Source organism: Diceros bicornis, chromosome 13 (assembly GCF_020826845.1).
Source record: "Diceros bicornis minor isolate mBicDic1 chromosome 13, mDicBic1.mat.cur, whole genome shotgun sequence".
Classification (NCBI taxonomy): Eukaryota; Metazoa; Chordata; class Mammalia; order Perissodactyla; family Rhinocerotidae; genus Diceros; species Diceros bicornis.
Genome location: NC_080752.1, coordinates 46,783,518 through 46,810,388, shown reverse-complemented (window position 1 = coordinate 46,810,388; position 26,871 = coordinate 46,783,518). Strand labels below are relative to the sequence as shown.

General features: G+C 38.2%; 1 protein-coding gene across 1 annotated transcript; it reads left to right on the top strand.

Moving 5' to 3' along the window:
- Nucleotides 1–673: 673 nt before the first annotated feature.
- Nucleotides 674–26,362, top strand: PTP4A2 (protein tyrosine phosphatase 4A2). The gene is made up of 6 exons (XM_058553520.1): nt 674–761; nt 14,975–15,660; nt 18,234–18,326; nt 21,385–21,515; nt 22,815–22,889; nt 23,871–26,362. Exons 2-6 carry the CDS (start codon nt 15,565–15,567, stop codon nt 23,977–23,979), a joined length of 504 nt encoding a protein of 167 aa, XP_058409503.1. The 5' UTR covers nt 674–761; nt 14,975–15,564; the 3' UTR covers nt 23,980–26,362.
- Nucleotides 26,363–26,871: the final 509 nt, after the last annotated feature.

Genomic DNA, 26,871 nt, shown 5'->3' with positions numbered 1-26,871 from the left:
TCAGGATCTGGCCCCAGGCCTCACGGCCGAGGACGGGGGAAAAAGCCCTTCGACCTTGCGGGTCACACCGCGGCCTCGGGCCGTCGCCCCAGCCCAGGTGCGGATGGGCGGGCTGCGGCCTGGGCGAAGGACTCCCCAGGCCATGTTCTGTCCCCTCCCGGTCACATGGACCAGCCTTCCGCAGTCAGGAGTGCGGAGCGGAACGAACCACGGGGAGGAGCGGGGGAGGCGCCGAGGGCAGTGGGTCAGCGCCCCGCGGGGCAGGTGGGCGGGCCCAACAGCCCCGCGAGCCGGCCGGCCAGCCAGTCAGCGGGCTTGGGGGGCGGGCCGGCGGGCGCGCGCGCCGCGCCCCGCAGCGCCCCCTGAGGGGCGGCGGCGGGAGCTGGTTCCGGCTGCGCGCGCAGCGGTGGTGGTGGCGGCGGCGCGATCGGCCGGGCTGTAACCGTCGTCCGTCCGGTAGTGGCTGGAGCGGCAGCGGCGGCCGGGCACGGCGCGAGGCGACGCCACAGGGCAGCGGTGGCAGCGGGGGCAGCAGGAGACGCAGCGGCGGCCGCAGCAGTTGCAGCAAGACGGACTCGTGGACACGCGCCGCCGCCGCCGCCGGGCCGGGCCGGGTGTCGCGCGCCGAGGCTGGGGGGGAGTCGTCGCCGCCGCCGCCACCGCTACCGCCGCCGCCGCCGCCGCCGAGGTGACTGAGGAGAGAGGCGCCTCCTCGCTCCCGCCGCCGCCGGACTTCAATGCCCAGTCCCCAGCTCGCCAGCGTGAGTGCGCGCCTCCGGGCGGCCCCGCGCCGGCTCCCGGGGCCTCGGGGAAGGGGAGGGCGGGAGGCGCCGCAGCCATTAGTGCAGGCCCGAGACACGTCCCCGGAAGGAGGGCCGGCCGGGGCCGGGGCGGGGGAGCGCGGCCGGGCGGCGTGGAGGCCCAGGGTGGGTGAGGAGGGGGATCGTGTGTGCGGATGGGAAGGGACGTGTGCTGTGTGGAAGAATGTTGGGTGTGGGGGGAGATGTGCGTGCGTGCGGAGGAGCGTGTGAGTTGGGGAGAGGGCTGAGTGTGCATGCGGGGGTGAGGGGAGAGGGTGGGAGTTGAGGGGACAGTAGGGGGGAGAGTTGGGGCCAGTGTCTGGGGGAGTGTGGGTTGAGAGTGAGTGTGAGGACTGAACGTGTGTGGGTGGTTGCAGGGGAGAGTGTGAGTGAGCGGATGAGGAGAGTGAGTGTGGGGGGGCGTGTGGGAATGAGTGAGCGAGTGTGGGGAGCCTATGAATGTGGGGAGGAGAGGGGGTAAATGGAGGAGAGTGAGTAAGTGGGAGGGGGAGAGTGGGTAAGTGCGGGGGGGACCATGAGTGCAGTACGAGAGAGAGAGGTTGGGGAGAAGGTGAATGGCAGATGGGGGAGTGCGGAAGGGTGTTCCTGCGTTCGTCTATGTGTGAGCAGGCATCCTGGAGGCCCTTCTCCCCGGTCGTTGTGTATGGCGATAGTGATCCTGGTGCCCTCGGTTAGGGAGTTCTTGCCAGGAGAATCTTGTCCTTGGGTCCTTGGGTTCAAGTATGAGGAAAGGGTATAGGAATCTATTCCAGTGGTACTATAGTCTTCTAGGTCTGGGCTTTTTTAAAGAAAGGGTGTGCTTTTTTTTTTTGTAATTTTTTTCTCCCATGTTTCATGACATCGACATAAATTTCCGAATTTGTCAAAGGTACAGTTGTCACCCGGTACTAGTCTGGGGCTCTGAGAGCTAACTAAAACAGCTTTGTCTGTTGCCCAGGATCCTAGGCTCTTGCCTTGAGAGTGCTCAGAAGCATAGACTCTTTTGTAAAGTGCTGCTAGTTTTTCAGGTGAAAGGAATTTTATTGATAGGTAAATTGAAGTAATATTTTTTAGGTTGTGGCTCTTTCTTACCCTCCTGGAGAAAAGCTCTTAAGAAATAATAATGTAACATATTGATGATGAAGAAGAACCATAGGCTAGTTTATTATTTCCTGGAATTTGTCAAGAAACAAAGTGTCTAGCAATTCTACCGTCACTGTAGGCATTCAGCAGATGCTTGTCTGTTTGGAGTTACCAAACGACAACTACTGCTGGATTAGAATATGGTAGGTAGTTGTTTGCCGCCATGCTTTGTATTACAGAGTAGTTTCCGACAGGAAGTGAGTGAAGTTAAGCTTTGTTCAATGTGCAGAAGGAAATTAAGGCTATAGATTGACAAATTTTTGAGGCTTCAGAATCACTTGCCAGTATACCATTGTGTTGGTGAAGATGGTGAGAATTTGTGTGCCAGTATTCTGATCCTAACATTTTTTAAGTTGTTTCATATTGGCTAGTGAATGGACTAATCATTGTCATGGACTTTTCCCAGATTCTTGTGTTGTAGAAGTGGGGATTCTTGATGAAGAGTATTTTGATATGGATTTTACACCCTAATCATGGGAAGTCTCTTAGAAGTTGGGAGTCTTTCAATATGATAAGCAAAAAGTAGGGTGGTCCTTTTGATAGTAGATGTAATAAAATTACAGGCAAAACCATTGATATGTGATTAAAAGTCAGAAATTATATTTTTCTTAGAGTGTCCTTCTCAATCACTAGCATGCTCTCCACTTTCAGAAATAGTAAATAATATTGGTTCTATTTAGTAGGGACCAGATTAATTAGTATTAAGTGCCTACTCTGCACCAGGTGCTTTTTATACTCTCGTTTAATTCACACAGCTACTGCGAAGATGGTAGGTGTCCTCATTTGCGTTCATTCAGCACATATTGAGTGGTTTCTATTTGCCAGGCACTAGGGATACAGTGATTGTAAGTGTAAGTCATTGACATACAATGATGAGATGAAGAGATGTAGAGACTCAAAGGGGTTAAGTAACTTGTCCCAGGTCACAAGATAATAAGAATTTGAGCTGGATGAAAAACCTAGGTCTGTGTGACTCCAAAGTCTTTGATTTTTCCACTATACCATTATTACCCTCACAATAGGTTGTCTCACTTTGAGATTTCTTATCCACACAGTGACCTTAGCAGCTTCTACAGACAGATGAGAGATGTTGAAGTTAATGCAGAAGACTGAATGGCCGGAGGCAAGGGGATCATGTAGGAGATGCTGACTTGAGGCTCTTTGGGGCCTAAGCTAGGCTTTTATGTGGGTGGAGATTCTGCCTTGAAACTCTCTTGGGGCCACAGGGTGTGTGCTTTAAGACAGATTTTATGAGACACCTGGGATATGTCTGGGAGAGGAAAGTCTGATTAAAGAAACCCAGCAGCCTTTTATGTTTTTTATTTTGGGTGAAAGAGGAAGAGTGTATTTACTGGGGCTAAGAGTCAACTAGAAGTTGTCACTCTTTGTGAAAGTCTTTCTGTTCAGCTGTGTGGGATATTTACTTCAGGAGATTGTGAAGAAGATCAAGTGAGAAAATATATATGAAAGCAGTTTGTTAATTATAAATTGAACTACAGATTCAAAGTATTATTACTGCTAAGACTTTCCTACTAAGGTCACAGTTTAATTGTTATATTTGGTAACTGGAAAAGGCTGGCATTTTGGACACCTATACAAATGAAAAATTGTTTAGAACTGCTGAACCGAATATATTCTGACTCAGAACAGCAAAAGTCAAACCACTCCCTCCATGAATCAGTCAAGTAATATTTAATTTGAAGGAATCAAATTTATAGGTAGAAACCATTTACAACACCATTGAACTTTGGTGGCACTAGAGAAGAGTAAATGTTTGAATGCTTTTGCACGTAACTTTCTTAAAAAGTCTGAAAGCCCCATATTTATTTATTTATTTATTTTTTGGAGATTGGCCCTGAGCTAACATCTGTTGCCAATCTTCCTCTTTTTCTTTTTTCTCCCCAAAGCCCCAGTACATAGTTGTATATCCTAGTTGTAGGTCCTTCTAGTTCTTCTTTGTGGGACGCCGCCTCAGCATGGCTTGATGAGCATTGAGTAGGTCCGCACCCAGGATTGGAACTGGTGTATCCCGGGCCGCCAAAGTGGAACCCGAGAACTTAACCACTATACCACCCGGCCGGCCCGTGAAAGCCCCATATTTATGTTTTACTTGAAAAGACATTTGTGTGAACAAAGTAAAACAGATTATTTTTCTTAGCATTTAACTTTTTATTTATTTTATCTTTTAAAGGTAGCATTTCTGTATGCAGTAGTTAACACTGTACGATTTTGAGACACAAAATTGAAATTTAGTAGAGATTTATTTTATAGGGTTTGATTATACTGTTCCTTTTTGTTGGAATGTGCAGTTGGTAACCAATGAACCATCTAGCAAAAGCATTTACAATTAAGATTTAGAGGAGCAGTACATGAATTTTTAGCTGTTGCTCTTGGAAGAGTGAAACTTAAGTTAGAGTGAAACCTAAGTTAGGTTGATTTCTTCAGGTGCTATACCATCAGCTATATACTTCTTGTAGAAGTTGAGGATCTTTAAAAATTTTGAGCAGCTGGAAATTAGGATCCAGAGTTTTAACATGGTAGACTTAGTTGTTTGTTGAGTAGGGTAGTGGTAGAGATTTTGGGGTCTTGGGATACTTGTGATGTCCAACATTTTGCTTTAGGTTTCAACATTCCCTTCTTGAGAATCTTCGTGGTAAATTACAAATCATCTCATTTAAAAGGCATAATCTTGTAAGTGACATTCTTTCAATTTTACAGATAAGGAAATTGATTTATAGATAAATTGTTGAATCCCAGGTTTTGGAATCCAAGTTAAGAGTATCAATAAATAGATGATAGTGGATAAAAAAAATTGTTTTCTCCTTGGGGCTTAAAGTACTTAAATCTCTGGCTAAATTTTTTTTCAGTTAACTGTAGTCGTTTTACAGGGAGCTTGTAGGAGTTAAGTAGATGGTAAGTAGATGTTAAGGAAGTTGGCCTTTTTTGCTTGAAATTTAGTTTTTTGTTTTTTTTTTAAAAAGAATACTTTAGTTGCTTGCATACTTTTTTTTTGCTCTTTGGGATGTTGCATCTTTGAGATTTTTCTCACGATACTAGTTGGGTTATATAGAAACTGATGATGATTCTCTAAATTTATAAGCAAGAGTCCTTGATGTTAACAGTTCAGATAATTTTGTGCTTTGGGTTTGTTAAGTGAACAATGGATGCCACCAGTTATAATTACTTTGGGAAATGATGATTTGAGTCTGTTAATCTGGAATATCACAAGAGCCTTTTATCCATTTTCAACTTCAGAACTAGTATATGTGTAGAGGTGTCTGGTAGCTTTCTCCAGGTAGCCTTTGTTTTATTGACTGAACCACGTTCTCTAGCTGCTTTGACTTCCTGGCCACTCGCTTGAGACTTGAAGCCTTACAGGATTGCTTGGTGTAGAGCTCAAGTGGACATTGTATGTAAATCTTTTGCTCCTTGGAGTTGTAGAAGTCTAGGCTGAACCAGAAACTGTCATTACTCTAGCACCTCCACAAAAAGAGCTGCACAGCACTGCAGGCTTTGTCCATTTTCCACAGTTACCCTGTGGAGTTACCAGGACCCAGGTGAGAAGGTGACCCTTATTCTGCATGTCTTAAGGTGGTTTTTCCCTGCACTGTCTGTTCTGTCACTGTAGACTTAGAGGGCACAAAATCTTTCCCAGAAAAATGACTATTAGGTGTTGACAGATTACACCAGTAGTTTTTATGTGACTTGAATACAGATGTTTTTTGTTTGTTTGCACTGATTTCTTACCCATAGGTTCTGTAACACAGCATACACTACATTTTAAGTGGCCTAGAAACTAAATTTCGGCATTTGAATATAAATTTACGTTGCACAACATTGGATTTTCAAACTCCAGAGAATTTTAAGATTAAGCTTTTCTGTGACCCTTTCTTTGCTAGTTGAGCCTGTTTTGAAAAAATATTTTGACTTAGAATGGTCTTTACCTTTAGAGAACTGGTGTATTTAATTCCTTCAATAGTATTTTTGGGTTGAAATTTCCTTCTTCTCAGAAATGTTAATTCTTTTGGCATAAAATGCATGCATGATATATTTGCTTTAGCAGATCAGATAAATTACTTTATATTTTTATTTCTGCCGTGGTCAAAAATGTTGGCTCTAAACTAATGTATCATTTGACAGGAATTCAAATTCACAATCAGATGTGCTTTTTTCCAGTCGTCCTTTAATTTTAGTTGAGATTTGAGCATAACATTTTTTTTTTTTTGCACTGTTACAGGAAACATTCACTAGGTTGTACCACCATAGTATTTGTAAATTGGATTTATATACATAAGTTGATATTTACTGTTTTTAGTAGCAAAATAAATTGATGTGTTTTCTGTTTTCCATTGTTGGTGAAAAGCCTATCATGAGGGAACAGAGTGACTGGTTAGTGCAGAAGGATATGAGTCATCAGCAGGATTTGTCAGCAAATTGAGAAGGATATGATGGAGAAACAATAGATTCTAGTGACATTATTCTTCATTCCACACGTGTGGTTGTGAACAAGTTTCCTTTTGGTGATTGGTTTAAATTATTCAAATAATTTAGATCTTTCTGGATGAAAAAGCACTTCAAATTTAAGTCCCAGACTGTATTCTGAATTGTTTTTCTAGTGAAATGAGGTCTTCATTTGGGGAGGGGCATCAACAAGTGGAATTTAGTTAAACTCATACCTGTTTACTAAGAAAAATATTCAACTATCAGGTAGGATTTAGTAAGTTGAGAGGCTATATTTGTGAAGCTAATTGGTAACTATGGAGCTGCTCAGTACACCAGAAGATGCCCACCAATATGGCAGTATTTGTTTTCTCTTGGTGAGCAAAGAGTTGCTCCTTGACTACTATTCTACTTTTAAATTCCTAAGAGCTTTTATTGCATTTGAATTGGTCTGAAATTCTCAGCATGATCAAGGCCTCCTCCGAGTTGTCTAATCGAAGACTCTGCTCCTTTCTCGTCATGCCACCATGGCCCTTCACATTTTCTATCAGTCTTCTGTCATAAAAGTTTTACATTTTCTCAGAAGTCGAAATTAATCCTGCTTCATTCTACTTACGCTTACTTTGTGTCTTCAAAGTATGTAGCATTAATATGAAATTTTAATGTCCATCATCAAATATTTTTAGCCACATTGATTCTTTTAGGATCTTGATCCTGGATAGTGTTTGTATGGTGTGCACACAGAGCTCCGCAAATGCTTGTTGTCAGATTGGATATGCTGCATTTTAGTGTCATTCAGAGGAGGTATATTGTCCTTCATCTTAGTAAGCTTTTGGAGGAAGAGGACAAGAAAGATTGAATTTTGCAGTCTTTAAGTGGGAAGAGAAGGAAGGATGTTGAACTAAGCTAGTGAGCAAAGAATAATAACCCCTTGACATGGCATTATAGAGGTATTTCACCGTTTTTTACTTCACATTCATATGTAATGTGAAACAGTTGCTTTCACTGTATGGTTTTTAAGGATTGTGCACGTTGTGTTTTATGAAAATAAACATTAAGCCATTATTGGGCAATTAGTGAGTAAATAGTATATTTTAAAAGGCCACCAGCAGCTCCAAATAGAATGATTTGGGTTCTTTTCTGATTATCTTGTACTATACTCAGTACACAGAGAGATGGCTGTGAAGTATAATGTGATTTATAAAAAGCAAGTTTAGGAGAGGAAGTGAAGTATAACTTACCCAGTTTTAGGGGAAACTTGGACCAAAATGCCCTAACAGCAGAAAAATTTCTGGGGTTCAGACAAAAGAATTTGTGCTGACAAGATGTAATTTGGAATGTTTTTATTCTGTATCCTGTGCATAGAGAGCTTCCTTCCCCCCTTTCAGTGGGGGATTCTTGAACAGGACCTTTAAATATGCTCAATACATTTGACAAAATGGGGAAATGAAAGAGTTAAGCTGACCCATAAACTGCTAAGTTCTGAAACATATATTTTAAATAATGCTAAGAATAGCCTGGAAGTTTTTGCTTTGCATGCTGCTCCTGTGCTCTAGGTTATTTTGAAAGGTGATTCAAATAACCTTTTCCCAAGTATCTATTTTGCAACCTCAGGGCACTTGCAGCTGTTATAGTCATTCTAACTGTCCTGATATAGCTCAGAAAACATTTCAAAGTGGTGTTGACAGGATGAATCCAAGTGTCCTTTTGGACTTTTACTACTGAATTTGCTTTATTACAGTTGAAGGTCAGAATCTCAAATACATTTCTTTATTAATGAAATAATCGATTCAGCAGTTCTTGGGGTAATGTATGTATAGTGATGTTAGAAAGTAAAAATGATTAAGACTTCAGTTCTCCAGGAAAATTACTTAGCCTTTTGAGATTAAAGAAGGAAGGATGACAGGAAAGAAGAAAACAAACACTAGGATTTAATTTTAGGGTGCAGCAGAATTTGAGATAGTTCTTATTATATAGGAGGTTACCACAGTTATTTAGGAAAAGAATGTGCTTAAACTTTATAATAAAGAGGCTTGGGAGTCTTAAAATGCACGTAAACTAAAGTCTTGAAACATAAAGCCCGTGGAGAGGATAACCATGATACCTTTGCCTGAAAAATGAAAGTATGAATGAATAGAATCAAATAGAGCTATGTAACTTAGTTTTTAAAAGATTCACTGAAAACAGGAAGATTAATGCCCAATATTAGAGTTGTGGTGTTAGGATTTTTAATGTTATTACCAGTAGTCAATTTTCTAGAAAAAGTGAAAATTGGCCATAGCGCTGTTACCTACATTTAAATTTTATTTATGAAAGGCAAAATAACCTTTTTTGGACAAGAGATTCAGCTGCAAAATTGCTAATCTTTAGAGGAACAATGGAGTACACAACTGAAAAGTAAATATTTTTGAGTGTGGCATGAAAATATTTAATGCAATTTTTGTCTTATAGTATTTGTAGAGGTAGGAGTTACTGGAAAAGGACAACTACTTCTAATCACCAGGATACATACAAATTTGAAAACCACTCCCTTTTCGTTTGAATGGGAACAGGGCCCACAGGACTTCAGTAAATAACTGTCACTGTTCTCAGAAGTAAGTGTGATTGTCAGTTAATTGCTTTCTTTTCCTTTCTGAGTGGCAGGCCATGTATCTCCTGCTAGTTTTGAAATGTTAAGATATTTTCCCACCATCAAGGTCATAATTTCTTTTTATAGAACTGATTATTGATTTCTGTACTGGAACTTGATTCTCAAGTTCCCTCCTTAAATGAGGAAGTGGAAAAGTGGGAATAACCAGGGGAGTAACTATGAAACTTTTTTTTAGCAGTAAAAAAGCATCTTGCTATTTTTAGCTTGTTTACAGATATTTTGGATCCAAATTTGTGTAGAATTTAATGGATACCTCTTTCCTTACCAACTCCCCAGGACTGTAGTCAGGAGGGGAAGGGAATAACATTAATTTGAATCTAAGTCTAAGTTTCAAGGAGTCACATGTATTGAATTTCAGTTTGATAAATGCAGCAGTAGAGGGATGAACAAAGATAAGTAGCACAGAGTAGAGCTGTTGTTTTTGCAGGGCTCTGATGAGTTGGGAGTAGGTCATAAAAGATGAGTAAAATTTCAGTTTGAGACCAGTTAACCAGAAACTGAGTATTTAATTAGCAAATTGAATTCTCTTTAGTTTACAAGTCTTAAGATATTTTTTTCCTCAAATGGTCAAAATGCAGTAGAGACAGTAGTACTTTACAGAGGAATTTCCCTACTTCCTTGATGACTGAGAAGATTTTGTGGTCTGTTGTCTGAATAGTCTCTGAATATTAAGTTAGGCTGCTGTGAGTTCTTATAGTTACTCAGGGCCTTGACTCTTTTTTCACAGACTCCTTATCCAGTCTGTGGACAAATCCTTTTGGGTTCTACCTCAGAGTATATCTTAAAACTGATCCCTTTTTATCCTCTTGACTACTACTACCCTGGTCCAAGCTACCATTATGTCTTTCCTGGATTATAGCAACAGGCTCCTACCGGATCTCCCTGCTTCTACCCTTGCTACTCATAATCGGTCTCCATGTAGCAGCTAGAGTGATCCTTTTAAATATAAATTGCTCCTCTTGCTTGAAACCTCATTTTTCTCCAAATAAAAGCCAAATGCTTACAGTGGCCAATGAGGCTCTTTTATTTCTCTCACCTATTCATTCTCTTGCTCTCTCTGCTTCAGTAGCACTGTCCCACTTGCTGTTCCTAGAACACTCCGAGCATGGCCCCACCTCATAACCTTTGCAACAGCTAATCCCTCTGCCTAGAGTGCTCCCTCAAATATCTCTTTGGCTCATACCCCCAGGTCTTGGATAAATGTCAGTTTTTTCAGTGAGGCCTTTCCTGATAGCCTTATTTAAAATTGGAATCCCCTCTCCCTTCTGGCACTGCGGTTCCCCCTGCTTTGCATTTTTATCCATAGCAGTGGCGTATTTTATTTGTCTTTTTCTGCCTACTGAAATATAAAATCCATCCTGACAGGAATTTTTGTTTTGTTTTACTTTTCTTGCTACACCTGTAAGAGTATGTGACATGTAGTATATGTCCAATAAATATTTGAATTAATTAATAAATTCTTAACTAGCCAAATTGCAAGGAAAATGTCTAGCTCTTCATGAGAATGAATTATTTACTGTTGACAGATTATTCATATTTATTGTAAGGGGAAGTGCAGGTGTCTTCATTGAAGTGAAATGAATTTGTTTTAGGAAAAAATTGTTGCAAGGTTTTAGTCTTATATACAGTATTATGCTTTCATGTTGCCTGTTTGTAGAAACCAGGCTAAGTTAAATTTGCATGACTTCCTGTAGAATTTCTGATAAGAAAAGTAACACAGTAAATGTATGCTTGCTTGTTCTTCGGACTTTTGCTTTTAGATTTTATTTTCTTAGATCTAGAATTCTTGATTGTGCATTTATATTATGATTTGCTGGTTTAATTTGGTGAATACTGGTGTAACCCATTAAATTACAGTGTTTATTGTGTCATTTACTTTAATTTGAAATAAAAAGAAGTGATTTCTCAGTGGAAAGCCTGATGTGAGTGGCTTGACAGGATTTTTAAAAGGATGCCCAATAAGTTTGGTTACATTAAATGGGGCTGATTTTGTAAAGTTCCCTCACACCCTTGAATTCTTTCTATTTATATTTGAACTTAGAATTACGGTTGCCAAAGCAGGACCTGAATTTTACTCAGTAATTTAGTATCTTTAACAAAAATAAAACTTTCTGGAATTGTATAGGTACAGGCCTGCCTGGGACAGGCAGAGGGACTAGCCCTCTTGAGGCTTTTTGTAATCCCATGATTATGGCGTTGTTAAGAATGTAGTTAAATTGTAAATCATTGTAGAGTTCTTTATCACCCTAGAATTAAAAAAAAAATAATAAAGTAATATATATACATGGAAAAAAAATTAAAACAGTTCAGAAGGCATATATTACAATAAAGTAAATCATGCTCCTGGTCTCCAGCCTCCAGTCTCCTCCATCCCCAGGCAACCACTGTTACCTCTCTTATCTTTGTAATCTTCCAGATAGTCCATGGGTATGAAAGTATGTACAGTAGTACTCGCCAATATTTCTCTATATAATCGTTCATACTGTCATGGACCTTGCTCTTTTCACTTATTAGTGTCTCTTAGCCATCTTTCCGTATCAGTTCATATAGATCTGTTTTATTCTTTTTAACCTCTGCATAGTTTTCCATTTTAAGAACATGCCATGATTAAATAATGGATATTGTATTATTTCATGCATTTTCGTTTTTGATTCTCATCTAGGTAGATGTTAGCAGTAGAGTATTGACACTGGACATTTAAACTCTAACATATCCCTCTTCAAAGTTTTAAGTAGTCTCTGTTGTGTTATTGACTTAGTCTTGCTGGCAGTGAGCTATCTTAGCTTGGTAGGCCTCTGCTTACTTCCTCTCTTCTTTTAGCACCTCTTTCTTCATTCTTCTTTCTCTTTCTCCCTTCCCTCCCTCCTTCCCCTTCTTAATTTAAAAGAGTTTCTCTGTCACAAACCATCCTTTCTAATCCTTCAGTGAAGTTATATTCTTTTGTTAAAAATGGAAATATTGCGTAGGAAATGGACATGTCCTAAATTCAACATTTTAAAAGTTATAGTTCTATAAAAGATAAATTAAAGAGTGGAGAGAATATTTGGATGTATATTTGAATTTGTATATTGAGTATTATACATATTTGTATATTGAATATTTGTGTATTTGAATATTATACGTTAAGTAAACCAGCCTCTTCTATCACCTGGTAAATTAAAACAAAAATCAATTTTTACTTAGGTAGAACAGAATTAATGCCGGAGAGAGAACTTTAGAAGCAGGTTTTCCTGTAAGGTGTACAGGTGCTGAGTTTATGCTAAAATACAGGGCTCTGTAACTCTTGAGTACTGTCTAGCTGTGGTAGGTTGTTTATGATTTTTTTACAGACTGTTTGCTTTGCCTTCTTATTAACATTAGTTTATCTGAATCGACGTTGCTGGAATATTTAACTGTTGCTGTGTAGTTGAACTCTTAGGGTAGGAGAAAGGAACAGAAGCTTGCTTTTATCCTGTATCTCTTAACATTGATTGAACATACTGTTTCATTTGGCAGAAATTCCTTTGCTGGGGATCTCAGTATGGTGTTAAGAATTGAAAATCTAATAGTGAATTATCCTTATCCCTGGAAGTGGTCCTTCCAAAATGAGCTTGGAGGAATAGATGGGATAAAACTTGGTCTCTTTGCTGAGCAAACACTGGAGACTAGGTAGAAAACTTAATGCTAGAACTGTAACCTTTTAAGCCTGGCCATCGCTACAATGCAGGTCTTTCATGACTTGACTCAGCTGACACACATATTAGCTGCGATAACATCATTAAACCAAAGGGATTCAAGCAGGTTAGAATTTCCTTGTGTTTTGCTCTGCACTGCATGCAAACTATTGTTGTCTGAGTATTACTGCTTTACTAATCTTTTAGTAGTACTTTAGTAATCTTTTAATAATCTTAGTAGTGCTTTAATAATCTTTTCTCTGCTTATTATAAAGTCACAGAATTGCAGATGACTATCCAAGCAAATATTTGAAGAAAAGTTTCACTTAAATGAAAAAGATTATGACTTAAAAAATATGTGGGTACCTCCTTTAGTCAAAATTGAAGGAAAAATAAATAGGGAGTAGGAAAGCTGGGTTCTTGTCTTTGATCTGCTACTAATTAGCAATGTGATCTTAGTTAAGTCATTTTAACCTCTCTCAATCCCAGACATCATCTTTTTTTAAAATGGTCAGAATAGTTATCTCTTAAGTTTCTCCTAGCTTTAAAATTCCTTGGCTGTACAAAGAGTACTCCATGAAATGTGTAATCTCAGGTGGCTGTGTTTTGGAGTTACAGTTAGAATTATGAGTTAGGAAGAGTGATGGTGTATATTTTTGTTTTTCGTAGTTTGAGTGTGGAAGTTTTATGTTTTTACTATAGTGGGTAATTCATTCTGCTGCAGTATTGAAGTTCTTAGAATGCCATTTTGAATTTCTTATGTATCTTTTGTATTTTAGGAATGTTTTAGTTTTGTGATTGTGTCCATGGTAATATAATCACAAGTATGTAGCTTACAGAATAAAATGCCATAAGAATATCATAAAAAGAAAACTTGAGGCTAGAAGAAGAAAGGGCTTGAAAGTTTGTAGGCCTGGGTTCGTTCTTATCTGTATTTCAGTTTCTTCCTGAAAATAGTTCTATAGTCATATCTTTCATGACTTTTTCTATCTGGTCACAATCATCTTTTTTAGAGACTTCTAAATAAGCATTTATTGGTGGCTTAGGGAAGAGGCAAGTGAAAAAACTTAGACCTTGTCCCTATTTCCAGAGGAATTTATGATTATGTTGACACTGAACCAGCTGTAAAAAATTACTGTGTTTCAAAGCAGCAGGCTTAAAATAATAATAAAAATTCTGCAACTTCTCTTTCTTGCCTTTTTTTGGTAGGGATTAATATTTGGGCAAGAGAATGCTGTGTGAATCAGTGACCTTTAGATGCTTTTGTACTCTTGAGGTAGTGATGTGAGAAGTAGTAAAAAGGTAAACTGGACTAGAAATGAGATGATGGGATTTATACATTAGTTGAATCAGCAAGCATTTTATGGTACGTTGGAAAAAAAAACATGGGACTAAAAGAAGACTTGGGTTTGAATTTGGGTTCAACTAATTCATTTACCTTAGATAAGTCACTTCACTTCTCTGATCCTCTTTCCTCATTCCTCAAAGGTAGTAACAACTACTATGACTTGTGAGAGAGAGAAGATAATTTTTTGCAAGTACTTTAAGGACTAGTATTATAGTTGGGGGTATTATATTATTATAATGCATATACTTTGGATGGAAAGAATTAAACCCTCAAAGTGGAATTTTGGTAAATATCCTCTGTCCATTTATAGATATATCTTATTTTAAGCAAAGAGTATATGTGAAAAACTTAACCATCAAAGCAGAAAAATAAGGAAATCATTGTGAGCTTTTTATGAAGAGTCTATGGAGGGAAGGTTTCTTTAAGGATCGTTCAGTCACTTAAAAACGATTTTTTAATCGGCCCCGTGGCTTAGTGGTTAAGTGCGTGCGCTCCGCTACTGGCGGCCCGGGTTCGGATCCCGGGCGCGCACCGACGCACCGCTTCCTGGCCATGCTGAGGCCGCGTCCCACATACAGCAACTAGAAGGATGTGCAACTGTGACACACAACTATCTACTGGGGCTTTGGCGGGGTGGGGGGGGGGGGAAGAAAAAAACGATTTAAAATGACTTTTAAAATTCAGTCATTTAAAAATGATGTGAGTTAGAAATTAGCACAGAAACTTTGTTGAACCCTGTTTTGGAAAAAAAAGACATACTTAATCTCTGACTTGTGAAACTTGTGGTGTACACCTTTATCTTGTTCTTCATAAATGGCAATAATTTAGAATTGGTGACATTTCAGATGTCTTTGGGCTCATAAAGAATTCTTGACTTCAGGCATTCTGTTTACTATGCTATCAACCTCCAGTTCATTTTACTTATGCTTTTCTCCTCCAGGTTTTTCGTTGGAATATACGTTGCACATTTATGGCGATTCTGAGCGTGAGGGCAGACTTCTGCCAGGCTCAGCACAGCGTTTTCGCTGACAAGTGAGCTTGGGGGTTCTATGTGCCATAATTAAAATTGCCTTGAAGACTCGACACCGAGACTGGCCTCAGAAATAGTTGGCTTTTTTTTTTATTGCAAGCATATTTCTTTTAATGACTCCAGTAAAATTAAGCATCAAGTAAACAAAAGTGGAAGCTACCTACACTTTTAACTTGTCTCACTAGTGCCTAAATGTAGTAAAGGCTGCTTCAGTTTTGTATGTAGTTGGATTTTTTTGGAGTCCGAAGGTATCCATCTGCACACATTGAGGCCCAAGTCGAATTTGGATTCAAGTGGATTCTAAATACTTCTGCTTGTCTTGAAGAGAGAAGCTTCTTAAAGAATAAACAAGTTGAATATAGAAAACACGGATCAATAATAGGCATTTTAGTGGTCTTTTTAATGTTTTCTGCTGTGAAACATTTCAAGATTTATTGATTTTTTTTTTCATTTTCCCCATCACACTCACACACGCACGCTCACACTTTTTATTTGCCATAATGAACCGTCCAGCCCCTGTGGAGATCTCCTATGAGAACATGCGTTTTCTGATAACTCACAACCCTACCAATGCTACCCTCAACAAGTTCACAGAGGTAAGATTGTAACATCGTCTACTTTTGGATTGATTTATAGGTAAAAGCCCATTAAAAATTAACACCATTATAAAGAAATCTCTTATTACAAAGCTATTTATTTCTGTGATTGGAGTATGGATGGTCACTCTACCAATCTTTCTTTGAATTTGGTTGAATTAGTTACACCAGATTTTTAGAAGAACATTTATGGAATTGGGGAGACCTTAGAGATTTTCTAGTACTGTTATTTCTTATATCCTTTCTACATTATTAGCAGTTCTTTTGTCATACTTTCAATATAAAATAATTAACATTTATTGAACACTTAGTATGTACCCAGCATTTAATAAGCAGTTTTATGCATTATATCATTTATTCCTCACAATAACCCTATACGGTATAGGTGCCATTTTTATGTCCCTCTTACAGATGAGCAAACAAGTTCAGAGTGATTTAGTAATTTGCCTGAAGGCATGCAAAACCTAGTAGAACTGTCTCTGACGCTAAAACTCATGTCTACCTCAAATATTCTAACCACTTTTGATGAAAATCTACCCCAAAACTACTTAGCAATAGTAATCATTGTATACAAGAGTCCAGAAACTTAGGGGAAGGAAAGGCGTTATAGGTAGCATTTTTATGTCAGATTCTTCATTTTTTCTATTGGTAGTGATAGAGAAACTCTTTGTACTTCATTCAACGAACATTTGAATGTAAGCTTTTTAATTATTCCTTGGTGTTCAGTCTGAATGTGATTTCTGTTGATATATTTATAGAGTAGACTTAGAGATCTGGATGGATTCTTAGGGATTGTAAATCCACCCCTCTCATTTTACAGATGGCAAACCTGAGTTCAAAAGAGGTTTTGACTTGGCTTGAGGTCACAAATATTTACCATAAAAAATTCTACCGTAACCTTTTGGTGAACAGTTACTATGGAGTTCATTTTAATGGGATTTTATTTGTATTTTGAAACTTTGTAAAATTCTTGACTCAATATAATACTAACAACTTTCCTGAGTCAGTTTTATAAGGCCTTTCTGTGAAAAATAAAATCCTTTAGCAATTAAATAACTTTACTCTTTAGATAGCCAAATGATAGACACTTTTTATAGGATATCACTGTTCCTGCTTATTTATACTTATAATTCCCTGAGCTTCTTAACTTTGTGTACACAGTGTACAAGTTGATTCTAGGCCTGTGTTTCCTTAGGTTGTTCAGTCACCTTTAAGCCTGGCTGAGTTATGTGATACTATTTTCAGCCTGTGGATTCCTTGGCCATAGACTCCAAAAGTGGCAGAGGCCACTGTCCTTCTGCAGCTATAAAAAGATGTTGGTGGCCCCTTGAAGATAGGTAGTCACTGGATTAGACATTACTGTAGGAACATTTTTAAAGGAGCAAGGCTTCTGGCTATAATGGTGTGTGTTTGTTGGCTTCGTAATCTTAGAGTTGGCTTTTTAAATCTTAATTTAAAAATTACTTTTATTTGTTTAAATTAAAAAAAGCAATAAGTACTACATAAAAATCAGAAGATACAGATAATCAAAAGACAATTTAAAAATACTTAACTGTTGGGCTGCCCCGGTGGCTTAGCGGTTAAATGCTTGTGCTCCGCTACTGGCGGCCCGGGTTTGGATCACGGGCGCACACCGATGCACTGCTTCTCCGGTCATGCTGAGGCCGCTCCACATACAGCAACTAGAAGGATGTGCAACTATGACATACAACTATCTACTGGGGCTTTGGGGGGGAAAAAAAAAGGAGGAAAAATACTTAACTGTTAATACCAGGTTTCTAGATGTTTTTCTCTCCATGTATGTCTATATTTATGAATATACATATAGATAGGCTCACACTGTATAGTTAAGAAAATCTTCCCCCAAGCTTCTTAGTATTCTTTTTTATAGCTGTCATAGTAACTTTCTCTATGGCTGTGCCATACTTTCTTTAACCATTCCTCTGTTTTTGGACCATTAATGTTGTTTCCAGCTTTTTACCATTTCAAATAAGCTGTGCTGAACATCCTGGTACCTAAATCTTTGTGTATATCTTTAATTATTTCGTTAGTATAAATTCCCAGAAGTAGGGGCTGGCCCGGTGGTGCAAGCAGTTAAGTGCACGCGCTCTGCTGCGGCGGCCCAGGGTTCACCGGTTCGAATCCTGGGCGCGCACCAACACACCGCTTGGCAAGCCATGCTGTGGTGGCGTCCCATATAAAGTGGAGGAAGATGGGCATGGATGTTAGCCCAGGGCCAGTCTTCCTCAGCAAAAAAGAGGAGGATTGGCAGATGTTAGCTCAGGGCTGATCCTCCTCACCAAAAAAAAAAAAAAAAAAAAAAAAAATCCCAGAAGTAGAATTTCTAGGTCAAAGTGTGCTTTTCAATTTTTTGTGTTATGTTGCCCAATTGCTCTTATTGACACTTCCACTGGGGGTGCAAGAGTGTCCATTATATATGTTGCCACACTGAGAATGATTTTGGTCTTTGTCTAAGAGTGATGTCTCATTGTTTCAAATTATTATAGCGCATTTGTAAAGCTGTGGTTGCAGATTCTAAAAGCAAGTTCCCTTATATTGGTTGTTCTTTAAAGGAACTTAAGAAGTATGGAGTGACAACTTTGGTTCGAGTTTGTGATGCTACATATGATAAAGCTCCAGTTGAAAAAGAAGGAATCCACGTTCTAGTGAGTGTGTAGTGTTTTAATTTTTCACTGCAAACAAGTTATACCTTTTAAACAGATATTTTTAAAACTTGGCTCTCAGTAGTTTGCTTTTTGAGCTTATAATAGGAGATATAGTGTTCATAGCAATCCTTTTTAGATTCCTTTGGATTGGTAGTTTTGTTCATTTGTGTCCTTAAAGTCTATACATGCAGAGTATTTTCAACAAATAAAAATCAAAATTTAGTGCACACTTATTTCAAGAAAATGGAAATTTGCATTTAGTTTTCTCCAGGAAATTAATGCAATATTTACCTTTGTTTCTAGGCTACTGGTTTGAATCTAAGTGTAAGTAATTTCCATCAGACATTCTTAAGTCACATGGAAATATTCTCTCTCACTTTGCAAGTACAAGTTAGTTACTTAATATTTTGTAGATCACTTGTAAGGGACAAAAAGATGGGAGAAGAGGATAAGAAGGGAGAGGGAGAAGGCATCTTGCTTCAGAGTAATCAGCATAGTTTCTTACACTTTTCGGTAGGTTTCTAAGAAGCTTTTCTGTGGTTAGAGTTCTTTCATAGTTCAGTTTGAACATAAAGTAATTGGAATTATTTTAAATTAAATTCTTCCTTAGCCCCTAAATATGCTATTTCATTATCAGAAACAGGAGCCCAGATTAGGTAAAATTTTATACCTTCTTCCCTAAATAGTTGTCTGAATTGCAGAAGCATGTTAATGACATGACCTTGTAGTCTTAGAACTATTTTATTTGATTGTGGGAAGGCAATGCAGTAGGAAGAAAACTGGAGATTTTTGTAGTAGTTGGTTAGGAAGAAAGTAATAAGGAAGATATTGGTACAAGGTTACATTCCTGCTTTTTATTGAGAGGTAGTTCTGTAGTCTTTATTGCTTTGGTCAGTAGTTGGGAAGGCAGTTCATGCAAAGAAAATAAATGTCCTGTTGGTAAGGCGATCATCTCATATCTGATCCATAAAGTTTCCTCACCTCCATTTTGGTGAAAACACAAAAACCAAGTAGCCAAGCATTATGTTTTTTAAAAATATATTTTAATAGTATGGCATGGTAATAATTTGCTTTCATTCCATTTCTAAATGACTTTAAGCTCCCTTGGCTGGCTGGAAATCACTGGGGATAAGTATAAACGTGTAAAATGTAACCCTGTGTTTAAAAAAATAAAAACAATTTTAACTTCTAAAACTAGGTGAATGCAAGTTCTTTTTCCAGTATTGTGAGTATGTTCTCCACTGGGTAGATGAGAAATCAGTTTGTTTTGACAGATGGCAGGGTGAGAAAATGAACTGTGGATTGACCGTAGTCTGTTTGAATCAGTAATGTTGGTAAACACCTTTATGAAATAGAAATGAACTAAAGAACTTGAACTAGTTTGTAGAAGATAATGGTAGGTCTGGGATTTATTCCAGGACTTTAAATCTAGGCTTTTGTTTTGTTTTAAATAGCTGTGATCAGATAAAATTAAAAGTCTAGCTTAAGCTTGAAAAAACAAGGACATTTAGAATTAAGCTTGGAATTTCTTTCCTTTTCCCAGACAGAGATTTTAAAATGGATTGTTAATTTGCTTTTGCTAGGTGAAAAGGGTTTGGAACACTTTATAAGAGGATATCTCCAAAATAAGACCTTTTAATCTTTTGACCAATGCTCTTGCAAATCAGAACCACATTGGAAAAGACTAATGGTGGTTTCAGCTATGTCAGTTTGAAGTTCAGATGCTTCTAAATTATTACTTTAATGATTTTTTGATAGAAACTGCTTATATGAGTAAGTGAAACATATTTCATATTGTTTCTTAACTAGGTGCATTTTAGGGTGTATCAGAGGAAGTAAGCTCTAAACTAAAGTACTTACTGGTTTTACTGCTATTTACAGTTAAACTCTGTAGTGACATTTATAATGATAACACTGACAGCTCTTTAATTATGGGGTGTAGTTGACAAATCAAACATGATATGCTGTCATGGCTAATGGGCTATATGAAGTGTTCTAGTGGTGCCAATAATGAGTGCAGAATCAGTTTAGTGCTCCGTCACTTTTCTCTTTTTCCTTCTCTAGTATCTTAAAGTGTCCTTATCCAATCTCATTAGAATAGTCTTAGGTTTAAAAAAAAATTCCCAGTGTTTTTGCATTTCTGTCCTTGAAGCTGGATGGGAGAGAGGGTATGTAAAAAGTGCATCTCTTCTCCCCTTTCTTCAAAGCTGATTTATGTTGGTTTCTTACGACCTCTTGCTAGGTAGCAAGGAAGATAAACCCCTGCCTGTATTATGAATGCACATGGGGTTGGTCTTAACTAAAAAACCACCCAAATCAATGAATATAAAAAGAGAAAGGGATACTTGGGAAAACGGTCTCCATTTGCTCAGGACCCTGTCATGTGGCACTGTGCTTGTTAAATGGGATGTTTATAATTTAGGCAGAGCTTTAAAAATATTTGCTACTTGGCTTTTTTTTTTTTTTAAATATATAAGCACAAAGATGGTAGTATGTTTCTGTTATGATATGCCAACTATTGGAGATTTCTTATCAGAGAGCCTTTCTTTAAAGGAAAGACGTCATAACTTAGACCTATTTGAGTGATAATTCTCAAAAATATTTGTAGAGAACAATGAGACACCAGTTGGTATACTTCTTTGCCAGAATGGACTTTTAAATCATATTGACAGGTGTTGTGTCCTCTCTTACTTTGTTTTGGGTTTAATTACAGTTTTCTCTATTATGTCTAATTACTGTTCTATTCAGATAAAATATTTGGAGAACACTAGCCTCTTATCACTCTGATAAGAGATTTCTAGAAAGTAAAATTAGATGCTGATGATGCTGACTACACTTCAGTGAGAAAGCTAAGTTATTTGGCACACTTGAATTTCGATCCTGGAACATTTTTCAGCAGTGATCAGATTTATATTGTTATGAATAGGTATATAAGGATAGGTATATATAGTATAGTTAGTTCCATTAGGCCTGCCCTCTGTAGTATGTGGCTATTCTGCATTAGGGTGTTAATCCTGGAGAAAATATCAATTTAATGTGAAAGATCTTTTCTTCCCAGGATTGGCCATTTGACGATGGAGCACCACCCCCTAATCAGATAGTAGACGATTGGCTAAACCTACTAAAAACCAAATTTCGTGAAGAGCCAGGTTGCTGTGTTGCAGTGCATTGTGTTGCAGGATTGGGAAGGTAAGCTCTTATCCTTTTGACTGTGAATTCACTACCAAAAATTTCACTTTGGTAGAAATTTGCATTTATTACACTAAATATTAAATTGCCTGAAAGGAAAGTAAATGAGAACAAAGGCTGGTGTAATGATTTCTCAAAATAGCTTTTTGTGTTTCACCGGTTGTCTGATTCTGATGCCACACTAGATTTAGTGGGTGATGGTTCAGAAGTTGTTCTGAAACTGATTTAATGTAATTATCTTATCTTTGACTGAAAAATAGAGTCTTAATTCAGTATGTTTTCTTTTTCTCCCCATTTCAGGTAAGCAAAGGTTCAGGTCTTTGAGATGGGCAACAAAATTAAAATAATTTTAGATTTTGAAGACTCTTATATGGTTAATTTTGGGTTGAGATGACTGGGAACTTAAGAGGTAGAGAACAGATCGCTGAACTTTAAACTCTTGAAAGGAGATGTATGGAGAATGAAAGTTAACTTTGATTTTAAAGCCTTTTTTCTCGAGCATTGCATGGAATGGTGTTGCAACGCTCCCATCAACAGCAGATTAAAGTCAATTTATGATGTGCACTGTGGCTCAAAATATTAGTACAGGCTGTCGTTGCCTTAAGGTGGTGGTGATTCAGGCTGTTAGGTCTGCTCAACCCTTTTGTTTGCTGTTTTCCTTTTTTGCAGTTTGGTGTAGTACAGTTTCTTCTTCAGGGTCAGAAGTTGCAGTCCTTATCCTGAAGGGTGATCAGTCCTTATCCTGAAGGGTGAAGAACTTTACTGGGGCAATTTTATAACTAGTAGCTATCCTTGTTAGGTACTCCAGAGTTGGTGCCCTATAATGGACATTTTTTAAACATCATTTCCTTTGTTATATTTTTAAAAAATATATAGAGAACTGTTTCTAATTACCAATTCTCTGACACTCTCCTAGCTCACGAAAAGGATTTTGTTGAAGAAATGTAGTATGTTTTTAGTATTTGATGAGGAAATGATATTAAAATCGATTTGTAACGAAAATTCAGAGACACTCAAGATAGGTAATACATTTGGTCATTTATTTTACTGTAATAATGGTTAAAGACCAATGAAGAATTTTTGATGGCATATAGTGATGCAAAAACTTGAGATATCATGTGGTAATGTTTTAAAAGAGTAAAAGTACTTTTACTGTGTAGGAAAATATCAGATATTTTAGTATACAGGAGAAAGGAAAGCTCAAGCTTTGCATCGCTTTAGTAATATGTAATCCTGGGTTTTAAAAAATCCTTTAATTCCAAAGACCTGTGGATATTTACAATGAGTTTCTCTCTGCAGGGCACCTGTGCTGGTTGCACTTGCTTTGATTGAATGTGGAATGAAGTACGAAGATGCAGTTCAGTTTATAAGACAGTGAGTATGAAGTTTTATGTTCGAAAACACATAAAGCAAGATCACGTAAGAGGAAGGAATTACAGAAAGTATCCATTTGTAGTATGGAATAATTGGCTCTCTTTGGTTAAAATATTGTTTCATTGAAGGTGTCAAAAAGGGCATGTGATAAAGAGACTCATAATAATAATACAGGCTCCCAGATTTAAAGATTTTCTAATTTAGGTGGCAAATTTGGACATTGTAGACTAAGTCCACTATATGACTTGAATATCCAGGAATCTTTAAAGTGAATAGCTAGGTAGTAGAGTCTCAGTGATCTAGTGTCGCTTTTAATGGATCTCCAAAATACCTTCCAGATGCAACTCTCTATGACCAAGAGGCGAGGAAGACTCTATAGAGGAGCAGTTAAATCACCTAGGATTCTTAAGTGACCTGTTCAGGCACAAAATAAGGATAGTAGTGCCCAGACAGAATCTTGGCATCAGTCTGGAATGACGGGCTATGCTATTTTGTTGTCCAAAATTCTTTGGCAATTATTGTCTTGCGCTTTCCCTTTCAACTTTTTCTTTAAAATAAAAGAAAAGAAAGACTATGACAGAGGGCATGAAATACATGGTAGCAGCTCTTGGAAGGCAACATTTCAAGGAATGTCATCTGTGCCTGCTGCTTCATATAAATACTTGCTACCAATTCTAATCTGAAGAATATATTAATCTAATTGGGAAGAGTGTAGTCAGATGTCTCTGGATAAGCTATTTTGATCTTTATTAAATGATAATAGACTCTAATGAGAGTCAGTGAAGAAAATTTGTCTTCTAGGAAGGCACAGAAAGTTTATGTTTAAACTCAGCCCTTTCACTTGGAAGTGATGTATGGGAAATATGCTGGTTTTCAGCTGTGTGGAGTTAGAAAGACCTTAGGCCATAAATAATGCATTTCAGTGAACCAGGCAGCTCTTTTTTTTTTACATGACAAAGTTTGCCATTCTTGTATTTTCAGAAAACGAAGGGGAGCATTCAATTCCAAACAGCTGCTTTACCTGGAGAAATACCGACCTAAGATGCGATTACGCTTCAGAGATACCAATGGGCATTGCTGTGTTCAGTAGAAAGAAATGTAAACGAAGGCTGACTTGTGGCATTTAGAGGGAACTCTTGGTACCTGAAAATGTGAATCTGGAATCTTAACTGTGTCATCAAAGTAGTGATGGATTCAGTACTCCTCAACCATTCTCCTAATGATTGGAAAAAAGCAAACAAAAAAGAAATCCCTCTATAACGTGAATAAAATGTTTAAGAAAAGAAAAAGAGAAAGGAAAAAGGGATTAATTCAGTGAAGGATGATTTTCCTCCTAGTATTGGAGTTTGAATTTCTGCCAGGATTGAATTATTTCAAAATCTCCTGTCTTTTTTAACTTCTTCAAAATAGGTCTCTAAGGAAAACCAGCAGAACATTAGCCTGTGCAGAACCATCTATTTGGGGAGCACACTCTTCCATTATGCTTGGCACATAGATCTCCCTGTTGTGGGATTTCTTTTTTTCTATTTTTTTTTTCTTTTTTTTGAGGGGGGGTTATTTTTCCCCTCTTTTCTCCTTTCCCCTGTCACTCTTTTTTCCCCTGATACAAGTTGTAGATGAAATAGGAGAAGCCCTTGTTGCTATAGATGTGTGTGCAGTCTGGCAGCCTTAAGCCCACCTGGGCACTTTTAGAAAAAAAAAAAAAAACATCAAAAAAAAAAAAAAAAAAAGGCTGTGTCATATATATTATATGATCCAGGTGGTTTTTAGTCCTTTCTGATGACGGGGTGTTCATGTTAGTTTCTTTTCTTGAAAACCCTATTCAACATTAGGCAAAGTAGCCAAGAGCCTTTTGTTTTGGTAAATTGGTGGGGAAACGGCATTTTAAGAGGAGTCTCTCTTCTCAAAGAACTTAGCTGAGAGTCGAATTCTTCTCTTTCCAACCGATGAAGCTAAGTGGGTATCCCAGAAACTTTTGTTTTCTGAGGGGGAGTACTCCAGGCCATCACTAAAGCTGTGTCCGGGCAGAGAGTTAGCACACTTTCTACACCTTGTAGAATTCTGGGCTGTAGCATTACTCTGATTTTCTGTCTAATGATGTCAGAGAATGCTGGTAGTTTAAAATTTTTATTTTAGGACTTAGTTGTACTCTGAATTTTCAGGAACGGTCAAAGGAGTAGCAGCGAAGACACAATATTTTGGACTTGAGAAATGCCTGTGATGGGTATTTTCCAGTCTTCCCCCTACGTACAGTTCAGTTTAACCACTGATTGCCTTGTTATTTTCTTACTAGGTTCTTTATGAGATTTGAAAAAAAATTCGCTGGTTCAAAACCAACAATGCCTAGTGAGTATGTGTCCACAGGCTATAACAGGGTAGAAGAGAGACAGAGAGCAACCCAATGAGTAGCAAAGGGACTGTGTTGCTAGTGAAAGGGTGTAATATCATTTTTGCAGATTCTTTGCTGGGTTTAGTGTGCTGATCTAGAAAAGCTGTTTTTTTGCTCCTTTGTGGAAGGCAGTTGTGACTGGGCTGCATTGACAAAGCAAGTTGAAGGACACCATCAGAGGCTCTTGCCCTCTTCCTCTAAATATTACATCCTTAATAGTGCTCTGCTTCTAAGGGTTTGAATAAAGGCTTAGGGTCATCTTGTACTGCTGGATTTTGCTGTGCAGAGCCATAAACTTCCCATTTTGTTAGAATCAGGCCAGTAGGAATGGACCAGGACCTTGTCTCACACTGATGATACCTCAGATGTTGGCTGGCTATGTGAACTGCCTATTTCCTATGCCGGAGTTGTTTTGATTTTTAACTAAATGAAAATCTGTAGATTCTCTCCTCCCCCAATCCCAGAAAACAAAAAAATAATGTTTTTTTGAAATTGTTTCTAGGATTTTAAAGTGAAAAATGATGGTACTATCCAAAATTCTTTATTTCAGAACATGACAATAGATTCCTTCAACATAGGCTCAACATCAAAACAGCATATCCTCTAAGCTCAGATAGACTGTCTGTTGACTCCAAGGGTTTTTTGATCAATACCATTACAAACATTTTCCCTTTGACATGCTCTGATTTTTGTTGTTTGGGGGTGTATGTGTGTGTGTGTGTGTGTGTGTGTCTGTGTCTGTCTGTGTGTGTGGGTGTGTGTGTGCAGTGTCCACCAGTATCAGTGCCTGCCTGAGTTAGGAAAATTACATTCCTGGTTCTGTGTGAGGAGAAGGGTGTACAAAGCAACATGAAACATTAGCCCTCATTTTGTTTTAAATTACAAACTAATGTTAATTATTCTCAGAACTGGATTTTCTTCCTCAAAACTACAAGTTTTCTTTTCTTTTGGATTTAATGAAGTATTGCTAGCTGAAGCCAGTTTGACATGGTGAGAGAGATGTCAGACTGATGAAAGGTGTGCAGCCTGATTTAAAACCAAACCCTGAACCCTTTTAAAGAACAATAAAACATATTTTACATGCTTTGTCTGTGCATTTGTTTTCTACCTCCAAGTTGAGTTTCATTTATGTCTCCTTAGAAAGCAGTATTCTCAAGGCCTGTTTTGGGTCCTGCTAATTACCGCAAGGAGATGAAATAATTAGAGGTTGGGAAGTTCAAAGATTTCATGCCACCCAGGTGTTCGGTAAGGGCAAACTTAACTGTAGTTGGGATACACCTTGTACGTTTTCTGGCTCAGTTCTTGGACACAACACTAGGAATTCAGCATCTTGTTTCATTCCAAAGGATTTGTTTACACTATGGGTTTTGATGAAGCATTGCAGCTTTTTATCTGCATTCTTAAAAACTGAGGAAGGAGGAACTATATATATCATAGGATTGTGGATGGGCAATTTCCCTTAAACCATGGGTAAGCATCCATCCATCCATTCAGATAACAAACTTATGTGCTAAGGTACTAAGAATGAAAAGATAAGACACTGATCCCACTTTGGAGGACCTCAGTCTAGAAGAGGAGTTAAGATATGTAGAC